This window comes from Rissa tridactyla, chromosome 8 (assembly GCF_028500815.1).
Source record: "Rissa tridactyla isolate bRisTri1 chromosome 8, bRisTri1.patW.cur.20221130, whole genome shotgun sequence".
Classification (NCBI taxonomy): Eukaryota; Metazoa; Chordata; class Aves; order Charadriiformes; family Laridae; genus Rissa; species Rissa tridactyla.
Window position 1 is genome coordinate 39,674,891 of NC_071473.1, and position 15,169 is coordinate 39,690,059.

Consider the following 15,169-nt stretch of genomic DNA (forward strand, 5'->3'; position numbering starts at 1 on the left):
GCCGAGGCTGCCGCCGGGCCCAGAGCCGCCCACGCCGCCCGCCCGCGGCCCCGCAGCGCCCCCCGCGGCGGCGGCCCCGGCCCCGGCGGCGGCTGCGCAGGCGCCGGCGGGCCGGTAGAGTTTGGGAAGCGCCGGGAAGTTGTGGCTGGGTGTGCCGCCGCCTGCCGTGCCCGCCGCCGCTCCCACCATGTCGGGCTCCTCCAACGTGGCGGCCATGAAGAAGGTGGTGCAGCAGCTGCGCCTGGAGGCCAGCGTGACTCGCGTCAAGGTGAGAAGCGGAGCCGGGACGGGACGGGACGGGGCGGACGCGCCGCCATTACATCGCCCCGGGGGCCGCGCCCCGCGGCGCTCCTCGGAGGCGGCCGGGCCCGCTCCGGCCTGCCCCGCCCCACCGACCCTCCTGCGCGGCGGCGCCCCGCTCCCAGGCGTTAGCCCCGGGGCTCCGTCGGGCCTCCCCGGCCCGGCCCCGCGGCCGCGTCCCTTCCCCGCCGGCTCCCCGGGGCCCGGCCCGCCGCGCCCTCTCGCTCCCTGCAGCCTCTCGGGGACCCCGGGGGCCGCGCTGCGGCCGAAGCGCTCCCCCGGGGGGAAGGGAACTTCCCGCTCTCCCCCTTCATTTCCTGATGCTGGGGAGCATCTTCTTCCATCCGACTGTGGCGGAAAGGGCGGCTCCAGTCGGGGTTTACAACAGGTTGCCATGGCCGGCCCGGCCCGGGCTCGGTAAAACGGGGACTTTACTGCAAGACGTGCTGAGTGCATTTAACTTGTGCTTTTTTGGGGTGAGACTGGGCCCTGGCAACTCGGAGAAAACTCTGGGCACAATTACAAGATACCAGTGAAGATGCAACTTCCTGAAACTTTGATCGTTCTTTTTTATGAGTTCAGAGTTACAGCAGAGAAAAGGAAGACAAAGAATTTTTTCACTATTCTGTTTTTAGGTAGGTACTGCCTACCAAAACCCATAGGCTGTGTCACCATAAAGATGGCTTTCAAAGGGAAGATGAAATGCCAGTTTAGTCAAGTAGAGCACCTTCACTACAAGCTGTATTTTTAAACAACTTATGCTAGAACAAGGAGCTTCATATATTCAACAAAGCCATCTCCAACATGTTGCTCATTTTTCACCCTTCATGCTTAGAAGTTTAACACAAAAACTCTCTGAATTAATTCTTATCTTAATATTGGACAACTTCTTGTCTTTAAGAAACCAAAAAAATTATGATGAAACTGCTGTATAAAATCTACGTAAGCTGGTAAACTGTACTGTAGAGTATTTTAACAGTATTGTTTACGCTTTTTCATGTAGCTGTATCTTCAGTAAAAAGTGTTCAGTGAATTCTAACGCCAGCTTTTATTATGACTAGGTTTCTCAGGCTGCAGCAGACTTGAAGCAATTCTGCCTGCAGAATGCACAACATGATCCCCTACTGACAGGAGTATCATCAAGTACAAATCCATTCAGACCCCAGAAAGTTTGTTCATTTTTGTAATTACATGAACTACTTTGGTATCCTTTCACTGGTAAGTTCTTGAATTACGGTTCATAAACTCTTCTGTCATTAAAAATAGCTGACTTCAAATGAGACTGCCTGTATTAAAAGTATTCAGAAGAGACATCTGACTTCTGCAGCTGGTGTTGGTATAGATCCCTGTTTTGGGCCCCTCCTCCCCGTTCTGGTGGTAGCTCTGTACCGGACACATGCTGTTCATGAGTATTACCGGTAGTATTTAGCTGTTGCAGAGCTACCACCAGTTTCTGTTGCTGCAGCAAAGCACTAGTGAGGCCAGCTGCTGCTGAGCTGCTGTCTGGACTAACCTGGCCGTGCAGTAATTCTGCTGTACCTTCCTTCCATGTAAGGGTACTATTTATATTTCCTCACACCGGATTACTTGCCTGAGAGTACATGCTGAGTCCTGACTGTGGCAGATAAAACAGACTTTAGTTCTTAAACTTTTAAACAGCACTTCCAAAGATAGATTAGCGGGGTCTCAAAGAAGGGCACTGTCCCCTACATGACACGCCCTTCAAGCTAAAAGACAGAAGTATGTAGTCCAAGAATTGTATCACTCCACTCACATAAGCTACTACATGGGTAGCAGTATAAATAACTAGAGGGAGTTGCATACTCATTTGAATTTTCATTCCAAAACTTTTATAGGTTCGTTAGCACTACTGCTTTCACTATGAAGATTACTAATCTGGCATTCCTTGAAAATTCTGGTGATTAGATTTTAGACTAACCTATTTAGAAAGGTGAGTTTTAGATCCATAGAAGTCTCACCAAGACTCTGAAAGTCACAATAATTTGATATTTTGCCCGAAGTAAATGCATAGTTTTGCCATATTGCTCTTCCCCTTACCCTTCAACTTGGATCTGTTGGGGTGAGAGCATATATGTTATTTCAAAGCACCTGATATGCAGTTAACCATAGTTCACAATCCTTAGAAATCTCACATTGAGTCTTCAACCTTGAAGAATTCTGGGTTTGTATCTGACTTAGCATCACCTAAAGAACTGCAGTTTCCTAGGTATAAGTTGTGTTATTTAGGCAGCCTTATAGAAAGTTGACCGCAGTCAGACTGAGTTGTTAAAATCGTTCTTTAAAATTGTTCTCCCCTCAAGCTGACTGTAGAAAGCATACCGAAAGTTTGTGTCCAAACAAGGTGGTTCACGCTAGTAAAGACCAGAGTAGTAACAATACAGAGGTTGACGCTTCACTATCTGACAAACAAAAACACTTCCCCCGTTGTTTTGCGCGATGAATTACAGCAGTGCAACTGAGATGTGCTTTAGAGTTCTTGGAGCTTTTAAACCTATTTCTGTTGTGAATTTTATCAACTATTCTTATTTAAAAGATATTATTCTTGGACACTGAGTTGTGTTCACACTACTGTAGCTTCAGCTTTAAGCAGTAATTCAAGGAAGAAATCAGATCATCTGTAAGCATTATAGACCGATAACCTATAAAAAACCAAGTAATCAGTGACACATACAGTTCCCCACTGAGCTCTGCCAAGGTCTACTAATCTCTGGGTGTGGATGTCAGGAAATAACATTTCCTCTGTCTCACACACACGTGCGTGCACAGGGCACTAAAGGCTTAATATTTTCAATTACAGCCCTTATCTTCCCTTTCTGATTTTGGAACAGAACACTTACTTCTCCTGACGTTACAGGCAAAAGTCATTACAACAGTGGCTTTAGTTACAGTACCTATATGGAAAGTGGCTTTCCTTCACTGTAACTCTTGTAAGCACTTCCTCAAACTAGGCAATTTCTTAGTTGTAATGTTGGTGTTTACACGATGAGCCAATAGTTCATGTTTGCCCAGTCAGCACCACCTCTGTGGTGTGAAGAGGAAGTGCCATCTGCCAGTTAGGCAGACTGCTCCTGCTCTTCAAAGACAAAGTAGATGTCTGGTATTTCTTAAGCATCAAGTGACCGGGAGCAACATTTTCTGTCCTTCCACTTAGCAATTTGGCTTCCAGCAGACACTAAGCTTCAGGTCATTTGTAACAGCTTTGATTATCTTGTACCTTTGGGGATAGCTTCACTGTTTTAAACATTTATAAAATAAACTAATAGTTTATAAAACAGCTATGGAAAAAGAGGATTTTTTTTTTCCTACATAGTTGTCCATGGCATAAACTGAAGGTACATGTTCTTAGACAGAGTTGCTTCATTTAGCATTGATACTTTTCTAACTGCATTTTTTTTTTATTGTTTTTCAGATCTTTTAGCATCTTTTCCTAGCTGCTGATGTGTGTAGGGGCAAAGTGCCTCAAGGAGTGGCCTGGTTTGAAGTCTGTACAGAAGCTTAGCTTTAACGTGCCAAATCTAACTGTAAAGTTGCTACTGTTGTCAAATCTCTTACCATCTACCTCTCCAAATGAACTGTATGCTAGTTACGATACTTCTGTTTCATAAGGGAATCAGTTTTATATGCCAAGCAAAAAATAAAAGTGTCTTGACTTAGTCTGGTCTTGGAATTACTGTTGATTAGCTTCTGGATGTGTTGACACCTCACCAGTTACTGCATCACTCTGCAGCAGCTGGAGAGCATATACAGGAGTATCTTTAACTATTCCGTGCTGCAGCAAGTTTGCCTGGGGTTGATAGTCTTACAGAAAAATGAGGCTTCATCAGTACCATACTTAGAAGCATAACAGAAATAGAACAAAAAAAAAGTTTTGGCTGTTAGTTTCTAATTCAACTATACGGTTTTCCCATATCATAGACATTAAAAAAAGGCAAAGTAACTTAATTATTCTTTATCTTAAAGAGTAATTCTGTCCCAGTAGATTACTTCCTTTATGAGCCATCTTACTCTTTAAGTAAATACGCAAAACCACTTATAGCTGCGTATGAAAAGAAAGTAATTCAAAGAAAACATAATTTTTTAGCTGCCAGTGAATATGCAAACGTAAGGCAGAACAGCAGTTTATTCACCAACTTGAGTATAGCTATGAGGCTGAAGATGCAGTTTTAAGATTTTGATGGGGAAAACCCTGCTCAGAGACCTCACATGTTCAACTGAGCATCATTTTTAGACGAGATTGCTGTAAGCTGGCCTTATGAATTCTTTCCCATTGGTGTTTATTTCTTTTTATATACAAGAATATCAACTGCTTTGAGTATATACCTCTTCTAAATGTGAATTCCCAGAAGAGATACAGGAATAATATGCTTGACTCCTACAGGTAACTTCAACAAGCTATTTTATGCAAGATACTAATGAAAGAAAATACCACAGGTTTCCTGGATTGCACACAGCCTTCTCAGTGTTCTCTAGATAAGAGACCATTTTTGGGAAAACTACCACCATACTGTCAGGAAACAGCACACTTGAAGTTAGAAAGAGGTTTAACATATTTATCTCTTACCTGATTAATGGAATACGTCTGGGTTTAGCTGCTTAACAAAAAAGAAGTTGTATAACTAAAAATACTTTATTTTAGAATATCTTTAACCAAAGTATTTACTGTCTTTGATGTTGCAAAGTATAATTTGTCAGGACAGCAGTAGTCGTGGCAAATCTTCAGTGACAGATAAATTACAGGCTGCTCTGACATTGCCATAGTTTTTCCTGCTAAACTGGAAAAAGATTCACTGTCCTCGTCATGTTGGATTTAGTGACAAACATGAGAAGAAAGATGCATCCTACTTGATCCGCTCCAGTAGGAAGTTTTAACATTCACAGTTTGTCTTTATGCAGACAGATACTGTTCAGTATCATTATCATCAGTTAGGAGTCTGAGATAATCCATAGTTCAAAGCAGTTTTTGCATTTCTGGTCACCAGCAACTGGCAGATGGCTGTCCCTTATAAGTGAAATTTTCTTCTACTCGTGTCCATTTCTCGGCGCTGAAATTTAAAAGAAAAGTTATTAACCAGCAAATTCATGCAACAGGATACAAACAGGAATGACCACTCCAGTTTGGAGTAGGGTAGGCAGTGAAACACGCCACAGTTACAGTGTAGTTGAGTCAGTGTAGTCAGCTTTTCAAGACTAACAATGGAGAAGAATTAGAGATCAGCGATTTGTAATTAAGGAACATGTAGCATTTCTCTGTCTACCGACAGTAGGCAAAGTGTCTTTAAAACAAAGATTATCCATTTCATGGGCTACACCAGGAGTATTAGAATTTCCTTCTGGTATAGCTTGGATACTCACTTCTAAGTTTTGCCAATCAACTGCAATTCCATGGTTAAAATGACTGGAAAAGTAACTTATCATTGCTGAGAGCAATAGTTCCATTTCACTTGAAGATGTGCAGAGGTCTGTGCTACTTCCTATTCACTATTAAGAAGTTACAGTCATGTAAAATAGCTAAATAATTTTTACATTATGATTCTTGCACTCACCCTGCACAAAAACAGCTCTAGTCAAGTTTACTAGGCTTCCGATAATAGCTTATACCAGGGGAGCATTTTTCACATTTGCTTATATCTGTGCATGTTAAAGAAGTTACATTCTGCAAATATGTAGTTGCAGTATATTGATGTTCGTCATCCTTGCAGTTTTTATTTTTGACTTGCAGTATAGCAGAATGCTTCTACTTTGCATATTTCTCAAAATATACCTCCAAATATTTCAGTTAAACACTTCCGTATTGAGAACTGCATTTATATGGCTTTTTTAGGCTAAGATTTGTGGTTACATTTCGTGTCAGATTTAGTCTCCCTTCCCAAGCAGGACTATTATCATGACTTAGACATACCTTATGAATCCATTCATATTCTCCAAATTTGGAATCAAAGGTTCCTTTTTGAAGCGATCTCAGCTTTAATGTAAAACGTGGCCCAAGTTCTTGAATTCCCACTTTCTTTTCACTCTTGAAGATATATCTTGGGGAAGAAGTTAAAATAAAAATTAGTAAGTAAGTTAGAAGAGCATTGTTTCTCATTCGTGAATTTTGCGGAAAAGTCACCTGTGGAATCTGAAAAAGATGTAGTCTCGCTGGTTGTGAAACGTAGCTACTTGTCTTCCAATGAACTGAGGATCATGTGGGAAGAGAGAAGCAAACATGCGACCAACAGAGTGTCCAAGTCGTGTTGTAAAATTATTCAGGATTACTTCAGGTACGTGTTCTGTGGGCTCTTTCCCTGTTCGCTGAAATGAAAGTAATAGATAAGAATGTGAAGAACAGATTGAATGCAAAGTGATTTTAATGTATTATCAAAGAAGGGTTCAAAATAAAATAGGGGGAAGGCAACTTCTTTCAACTTCTGGTAACATGCCCCAATCCTTTTTTCAAACCCAACCTAAGCTGTAATATAGCTGGTAATATAATGATCTTTGGTTCAACAACATAAATTGCATACAGAAAGCACAAATAAATACTTTCACATTTCCTCTCTCTTGTACCAATTTTCACTCCTGGCAGCAACTCTTATAGCAAATAATGCAGTCTACCTATCAGAGGAGTCCTCTCCACTAATGCTAACTAAGAGTATATGGGACTAAGAGTATATGGGATTCTTCTTCAGTAAAAACAGATTAAGTTCAAAAATTACTTACTTCAGAAGAGAAAAATACCCAACATTTTGCTGCAAATTATTTAGGGCTAAGTAAGCAATACTTACTACAGAAGAGGTGACAGGGCTATAAGAATAACTAGGTTTTATTCAAGACATATACTGACATATTCGAGACATGCATCTATTGAAATCTTTTATACTGCTGATTTTTATATACCCTGTTGTGTGTATACTGTACATTGGGTATTCCCTATTGATGTAAGAATTCGGCTGCTCTTTATTGGCCCGACTAAAAATACTCGGCAGACGGTAAAAGAAATTCAGCAAATAACTATGAAAATTGAAATATGCTGCTTATGGAAGTAGAATATACTAGTCCTTGGCCTCCAGTTAGCTTACAAGAAAACCACCTTTACAAGATCAGCTGAATCATACAAAAGTGCAAGCAGTTTTGACAATTCAAGTAGACTTAATATATTTATTAAACAGACTACCAGGGTTTTTTTTTTTATTTTGTTGGAGCCTTACCTTTATTTCTTTACGCAAACGGACACTACTCATTCTAAAATGAGCAGTTGGACCATCAGGCAGATGACTTAAAACAAGACCATCTGTTCACAGGGTTAAAAAAAAAGGCTGGTAAAATTCAAACGTAATTTACAGAGGAACATTTTCTGTGAAATGCAATATTATATTATAATATTACATCCATAATTATTCCTGATTTACAAGGTTTCATTATATTTTCGAATGTACATTCATAAACTAGTTTGTGTTCTGAAGTATGTCCATTAAATTTTGTTTCAATAGCTAACCAGAGTTATCTTCTATCACTTTCTCACTTATTAATTAGTAATGTTTTATCTAGTCAGCAAAACTAAATGGAACTTCCTGGTCAGAAAAACTTGTTAACTAATCAAACTGTTAAGTTTACTGAAATAATAACAATGTTTATTCATGCATTACAAACTAAAAAAAAAAGCCAACATACTTTAATAATTTCAAGTTCCATTAGCCATCAGATGTTCAAGTTGGCACAATGATTTTTAACTCTGTAGTTACACTGTAAGCTGCACAGTGAAGAGAAAAAATCCAGAATAAAGCAGTTCTTTCATGCACACTACAGAATTATTTTCTTTCCCTAATAGGCCCAGAGCTAGTATATCTATTTTAATAAATACACAAAAGGATACTTGGTATTTTGCGATCTTCGTTAATGACAATTAAATCAGTGAAGTCCCTTGCAATACACTGTGGAATAATTCTTTTCAAAGCCAGTCCTCTTCGATAGTAGACATGCGAATTCGGTATAACAGTAGACAGTTGTTCACAGAATCTCACTGTTCTCTGCAAAACAGGTGAACTAAATTACGATGTGCTAAATACAATGCCAAATTCAGGTATTAGGGGAACGGAGGGTTGCTCACTCCAACCACCCTTCCTGATATATTACTTCCAGTATCTCTATAAACATTTAAAGAGAAGCTATTAAGCTACTTCATTCAGTCGCAGAAAAAGATTTTATTTCCAGTAAAGACAGTGGCACACCAGGGACTTTTTTTTTGTTGTTTTTTTGTTAAAAGGATTCTCCCCACTCCAATCATAGAAAAGCGGGAAAATTCCAAAAGCATAACTCCCAGACTCGTTATTAAGGACATTGGTTTACAAAAAGTTTGTAACATTTCAAAATACAACTATTACTTCAGGTACTAATGTCTGAGTTTCCACATAAATTTTTTAAGGTATACTTTTCCCTATTTTTAAAACCCCTTCTTTTATGGTTTTCACAAACATCAATAATCTCCCCAATTAGGTAATGCAGATCATTTGCACACAAAAACATATGCATGAAGTTGCTTTTCTTTTTTTTATGAAGGAAACAAACAGTGCTAGAGAAACTAATAGATTGCATACATACACAAGGTTACTGATAGTCACTAAGTAAAACAGCAGAAAAAAACAATGCAAAATGCAAGAGCTATTATTTTCATCTTTAATTTACCAATCATCATATGAAAACCTTATTATCTTAGAACCAGCTGATTGCTCAGAACTCTCCAAGTAAAGCATACATACCCCACGAGGTCTATCTGATGTTGTAATAAGAATCTTGGGAACTGTCTGTCTGTTGAAGTATGGTGCAAATTCATCAGTTGCTTCATCAAAAGCAACCTGGAAGAACAGAGAAGTCTTGTTAACCCACCATATATGAAATAATTGAAGAACAATTGTTCAATCTGATCTAAATTCTGATGAAACTGAATTTGCAGGAAAAATTTCAATTCAGAAGATCTATCCTATAATTAATGATCACAAGGCATGTGGATTTTTACATTTTTAAGAATCTAGTGTGATGAACATTGATTGACAGGTTTTGCTATCAATGGCAGTAATGCAAAAGGCAAAGATAGTGAAAGAATGACATCACCTCTTCGTGAACCCACCACATGTAAGAAGTAATTCATCAACACCTTAACAGGAGAGTGTTGCATGTTAAGTTTCATTAATCCATTTTATGTCCCTTCTTGGAAAGAAATGGTTAACTTAATAGCACATGCAGAAATTAAGCAGTCACCTCTTCATCATTGGGATCTACAGTTGTTTCGTCATACACTCTCTGATTTTCAATAGTCTTTGGTACGGCTTTTGGAGGTGCCTGAAATAAATAAGCTTATTAACAACACATTCATGTAATTTTTAAGCATATTGCAAAAAACACATTCATACTACCACAATATTGTGTATATTTCTACACATAATTTGAAGTACTATTTATTTTATGCCAGCTTTTAAAAAAGAAGTTACAACGTAGCCCTGATTAAAAACATGCATAAGTATCAGGACACCACAGAGCATCACACAGAGGAGAAGCATCACTAGAACAGTGACACCGCTTACTTGCGGTCTAATTAAGAAACTGAGTTACAAAACAAACCAAAAAATAAAAAAAAGGAGGGGAACATTCTATCCAATTCTCTTCCCTTACAGGGAAGAAATAAGCTCTACTTTCAACAGCAAATTATTTTAGCCTTGACATCTACAATTTAATGACTAATAGCATATAATGTTTACCCTGTTTACTTACACTACTCTAGTAAGATTATGGCAATACAGGAATTCATAACTGACTGTCTTCAACTGTCAACATGTTTCTGAAGTAGTTCAAGAAAAGAAGCACAAACATTTGTTTGTGGCTAGGATTGAAAAAATGCAGAAAACTGGTCTGGGAAGGGCTTGGTCAGATCTGATTGTTTTAATTTATATAGAAATTACTTTATTAGAGTATAATTCCTAACAACATCAAAACAATGCCATAGCAATTACATCGGACAGGGAAGACTTTTCAGGAAGGGCCTGCTTTTATGCCATTATTAGCACAAAACTCACCCTGCCCGATTACAGTGTCATTTAACACAGCACCAACAACGTTTCTAAGTTCGGCTGTTCGACACCTCTGCTACCCAACACAGCCAGTGTCCCTGAAGGCTACCATGGCCACTGAGCACCGAGATCACCGCTCCACTGAAGCCTGTGGAGAAACCGTTCCCCTCACGAAACTGTAGAAGCCCCAGCTCAAGGCAGAGCTGAAGAGCTATCACCGAGGCGAGCTCTTCCCGGTTCGCGGCAGAGCACCGTCGGCCTAGCCACGACAGCGGGCCGCGGCACGCTGCAGCCGGAGCCCTTACCTTGTCTCCGAGGGCTTCTCGCTCCTTTCTCCGCTTCTTTTTGGCGGCGAGCTTCTCCTAGCGGAAGAAGGAGAGGGATCCGTTAGCCAGACCCGCCGCCCGGCTGGGGCCTCCCCCGCCCTCCCTCCGATAACGGCCGCCGCGCCGGGCCCTCCCCCACCTTCCTCTGCTGCTGCTTCCAGCGAAGGAACATGAAGTGCCGCCGCTGCTTGTTCTTGATCTCGGACACGCTGAAGGTGGGGGGGAAGAGAACCCGCTCCGGAGCCGGCAGCCCCCCATCCTCCGCCGCAGCGCCCACCGGGCCGCTGCCGTCACCCGCCATGCTGCCGCCACCACCGGACAGGAACTGACCCCTCACCTTTGACCTCTGCCCCCCGCCCGCCGGGAGAGCGCGGCCGGAAGGCGGGGCGGCCGCCGCGCATGCGCGGAGGGGGAGACGGCCGAGCGGCGCTTGGGCTCGGCGCGCGCAGGGCGGCTGTGAGGGGCGCGGCCTTGCGCGGTCCCAACCGCCGCCTGCTGAGGGGACGCCGGCGGGTCCGGCGTTCTGGAGTGGCTGCCGTGAGGGTGAAGCCGCGGGTTTCAAACCAAGTGCCGGTGCGCCGAGGAGACGTGGCTGGGCTGTAGCGACGGTGGTCGCCCAGCCTGGTCCCTCTCCGGGAGCTCTGGCCGCGGGGCTGTGCGGCGGAGGAGGGCGTCGGCAGCCTCTCTAGGCCCTGACAGTGCGCGGGCAGTGCGCTTGACCGAGCCGCCTCTGTGCAGGTACCTGCGGAATGGCTAAGCTAGTAGCTCAGCAGGCAGCGATCCTTGAGATAAGATGAGAGCATTTAATACAAATTATTACTGTGGCGTAATTTATAATCAGGCTTAACAATATTAAAATGGGAAGCTTTTAAGAAACACGACACGCCAATGGATTTACATACATGGCAGTAACATCATGACCCAGTAGTGTTTCCCCATGTGTGTGCCTTTCACATTCAGGCATTTGCTCACATTGAGTTAACTCGGGAGCATCTGCTTCAAAGGAACTTTAGTTTTCTGTGATGGTAATGTTCCTGAAAATTATTTTTTATTCTGTTAAAATCTCTTGAAACTTAACGTTACGATGAAACAAGAACCCCGACAATAATTAGCGATTTAATTCATGTAAAGCTAGAAATTAGGGTTTCTCTGAGCTGATTTTCTGGCTTAGACGTGTGCAAGCTTTGCTGCACAGGGAAGAATATGCTCTTTTATAGATATTGAATACTTCAGGATTTTGGGGGGCCTGGCCTAAATTAGAGGCATTTTTAATCTCAGACTGCAAAATTCTGAGCCTCAGTGGGACTGATTAGTTTCATTTGTCCTACGGATTGTCTCAAAGCTTGGAATATGTTTACTAATTTTATATACAAATACTCTTACGCGTTACTAAGTTTCTCTTCCTAGAAAAGTGAAAAAGAAATCCATTAACATAAATGCATGAAGATAATGGAAAAAAATCTAGGAACAACTTGAACTAGGCAACGCTTCAAACCTGCTTCTGTCCTATAAATGAATTTAACTGTAACTCCACTTGCTTCACTGAGGTTATTTCTGCTTGACACAGATGCAAGTGAAAGATCAAAGGCCTCATTATGCGCAATCCCATATTTTTCTGGCCTCACTCCCATTTTTGTCACAAGAAAATATTTCAGCTATCCTTAGTGCCTTAAGGATAAGCAGTTTCCATGGTAATTAAGATTTGGGGGATTTAGTGGAGAATATGTTAACCAAGGACTTCCTGTAACTTTCTCTTACTAGCTGATTCAAATATGAGCAATTGCAAGGGTATCTCTAAAATTCATTCACAGAGATTTTCATCACGGCCGTTAGCAGAGCTAATAGGGAGTCCTAAGTTATTTGTAGTTCCAGTTTGCAGTACTGTTTTTATTTGGATTATTGCAAACTGATGCACAGCATAATTGTGTGAACCTCACTGAGTGCTTACATGTGGAAAAAACCCCATTATCTTTCTCCCTCCCAGCAAGAGGGAAGACAACCTCCTAATATTCAAAGACTTTTCTTACAAGGACTCACAGGAACAAAATAATGATACACAATAATGCAAGAACTTCCTAGGGCGGGGGAGAGGCAATAAAAAGACACCAGAAACACATTGTGGACTTGGTAAAAATAAGATCACTAACAAGGTACAATTATAACTTCAATAGAAGGCCCAACTAATAAAGACATGCAAATGAAACAGAAGTTTCATTTCTTCACAGAGAAGGTTCCAGGGTCTTTTGCTTATTTCAACCATGAACTCTGTTCTGTGCAAATAACATTTTAACCAGGATACTCTTTTTTTCTTTACAACTAATGTAGCATTGCCAGGAAACCATCTTTTGGAGGAAGCTGCTTGGTTAAGAAAACCCAACAAAACAAAACAAACAAACAAAAACCAAACAGAAAACACTAGTAGCTTTGATTTGTGTAAACCAACAAGAAAGTTCTCCAGTGGAGAGTGATGAATTAAGACATTGATTCCACGTCAGCACTAAGGAATTTTGGAGGAAACCTTTCTGTAAATTACCACTGACCCAGAGGCAGTAGTGGAAGTGTCATTCTGAGTTGTATTGATAGAAGGCTGGAGTTTTTTGCTCTTCTGTCATTTTAAACAATTGGAAAATATCATAGGATGAAGTAGAAAGGACAAAAATTCAGCTGGGGAAAGGAAATTAAGTTAGAAAATATTTATGGTAGGAGATTAGAAAAGAGGGTAAGGTGCCTCTGGATTCAAGAACTAGAGAACTGTGTGTTTTTTCTTTTTAAAATGTAATAACTAACATTTTGCTATTTTCTTGTTTTGTTTTTCTTAATTTCATTACCTAAAGTGTCCTGCTTTGGGATTTAGTGGCCAGCCCAGAGTGAACCTTCAGGACGTGAAGGTAGACGCGGTGTATTACTTGTTTTCAAGATTCATTGTACTGAGCAAAATGTCCCAGAAAATGCAGTGCTCCAAACCAAAAGAAACATTGTCTGTGTTGGAAGAGAGATGGGCCCTACAGTCTTCTTTCTTTCTTCCTGCAAAATACTGTTTTTTACTTGAAAAATAAAAAGCTGTTGTATATGTGTTTTAAATGGATTCATGTTGACTGTAGTTACATTGCCTTGTTAATATGGGCAAAGCAATTCCCCTGGGAATCAGTGAGCCAGAATTCTTTGTGGTTGTTGTTAAAACAGATAATCACCAATTGGTAATAGTAACTTGAAGATCACAAGATTCACAAGCACACTTTCTGTAAAGTAATATCTGAGTTCTAAGGATTCTTGGTGTGTTAGTAGAGCAGAGGACAAGGGACAAGTGACTGATTTTCCTCTAATCTTTCCTCTAAATCCTAATCCCCCAAATTATACAGTTGGAAACAGTATTGTCACGGATCTAAAACTGGTGAGGAGAGGGGAAAGACAAGGAACATGAGGTCACAACAAAACATGAGTAAGAAGTCGGGTGGCTGAAGGTTCCCTCAAGGACTAGCTTTGCTGAGGTCCACATTTACGGCCCTCAAAACCTTCCGCAGGATCCCTAAGCCTTCTGAACTTTCTGTTGATGGTGAATATATCTAAACTGTAGAAGTTAGTGCTATGTACTGGTAGTCAAGCTAAGTCAAAGAGGCTCATACGTTTAAACAGCACAAGGCAATGTATAGCAGAAATACGAGTTGGGGCCTTGCGGTGTGGTTGCGTGGTATTGCAGCAGGCACCCTTTGTTCAGCTGCCCAGGAGGGCTAACTGCCAGGAGCAGATTGCTGAGCTAAAACAAGTGTACTCTTCTTATTCTTGCATTCAAAGCTAGTTCTCCCATCCCTTCATGGTGCTGTGTGAGCAATGAAGTTGTACCCCAAAGGTCTGGGATTTTTTATGCCTGTGAGCACCTCAGCCTTGAGGGTGCAGAGCAGTTAGTACAGGTCCGATCACATCTGAGCCTTACCAGCCCCCTCAAAATAAACATTCTTCACACTGTTGCTTGCAGCTTCTCTCTGGTATGCATTCTCAGGGACTATTGAACAGTACTGACTGTGTAGCAAAGTTAGTGATAGTAGCTTTCCTTAACCAATAGTTCAAACGTTAAAGTGTTCACGTTTGATACAGAAGACAGGAATTTCCAGCCTCTGGAGATTGAGAATAACATCTTTCCTTTAAATGGAACAATCAAACCACAAGCCTGCAGGCTTTTCAGAGGTGAGAGCTTTCTTCATTCTTCCAACTGAAGCGATTGCTGCATGCAGAATAAGATCTAGAAAATGTTGGACTAAATAGCTAGTGACTGGGGTGCTCTTCCTGAAAGGAAGGAATATTGGATTCCTGGCCAGGTCTCAATATTCTCCCTGTAGTTTACTTTTGAAAGTTACACAGAAAAGTAGAAACAAGCTGTAGAGAATGGACTGTAACCAGGTTCAGTCTCTAGGTGTGTGCCCTCATCACTGGGCTAGAGGGTCTGGTTCCTTTTATTTTCCTGGCCTGATGCTCTGTTGGGCTTTT

At 41.4% G+C, this 15,169-nt stretch overlaps 2 protein-coding genes across 2 annotated transcripts; one reads left to right on the forward strand and one right to left on the reverse strand.

The window, feature by feature from the left end:
* Positions 1 to 96: 96 nt before the first annotated feature.
* GNG5 (G protein subunit gamma 5) lies at positions 97 to 3,974 on the forward strand. The gene is made up of 3 exons (XM_054211234.1): positions 97 to 268; positions 1,362 to 1,518; positions 3,731 to 3,974. Exons 1-2 carry the CDS (start codon positions 188 to 190, stop codon positions 1,485 to 1,487), a joined length of 207 nt encoding a protein of 68 aa, XP_054067209.1. The 5' UTR covers positions 97 to 187; the 3' UTR covers positions 1,488 to 1,518; positions 3,731 to 3,974.
* RPF1 (ribosome production factor 1 homolog) lies at positions 3,598 to 11,040 on the reverse strand. The gene is made up of 9 exons (XM_054211231.1): positions 10,827 to 11,040; positions 10,667 to 10,723; positions 9,556 to 9,636; positions 9,057 to 9,152; positions 8,174 to 8,327; positions 7,509 to 7,591; positions 6,431 to 6,612; positions 6,221 to 6,347; positions 3,598 to 5,363 (listed from the first exon to the last, which is right to left on the reverse strand). Exons 1-9 carry the CDS (start codon positions 10,986 to 10,988, stop codon positions 5,322 to 5,324), a joined length of 984 nt encoding a protein of 327 aa, XP_054067206.1. The 5' UTR covers positions 10,989 to 11,040; the 3' UTR covers positions 3,598 to 5,321.
* Positions 11,041 to 15,169: the final 4,129 nt, after the last annotated feature.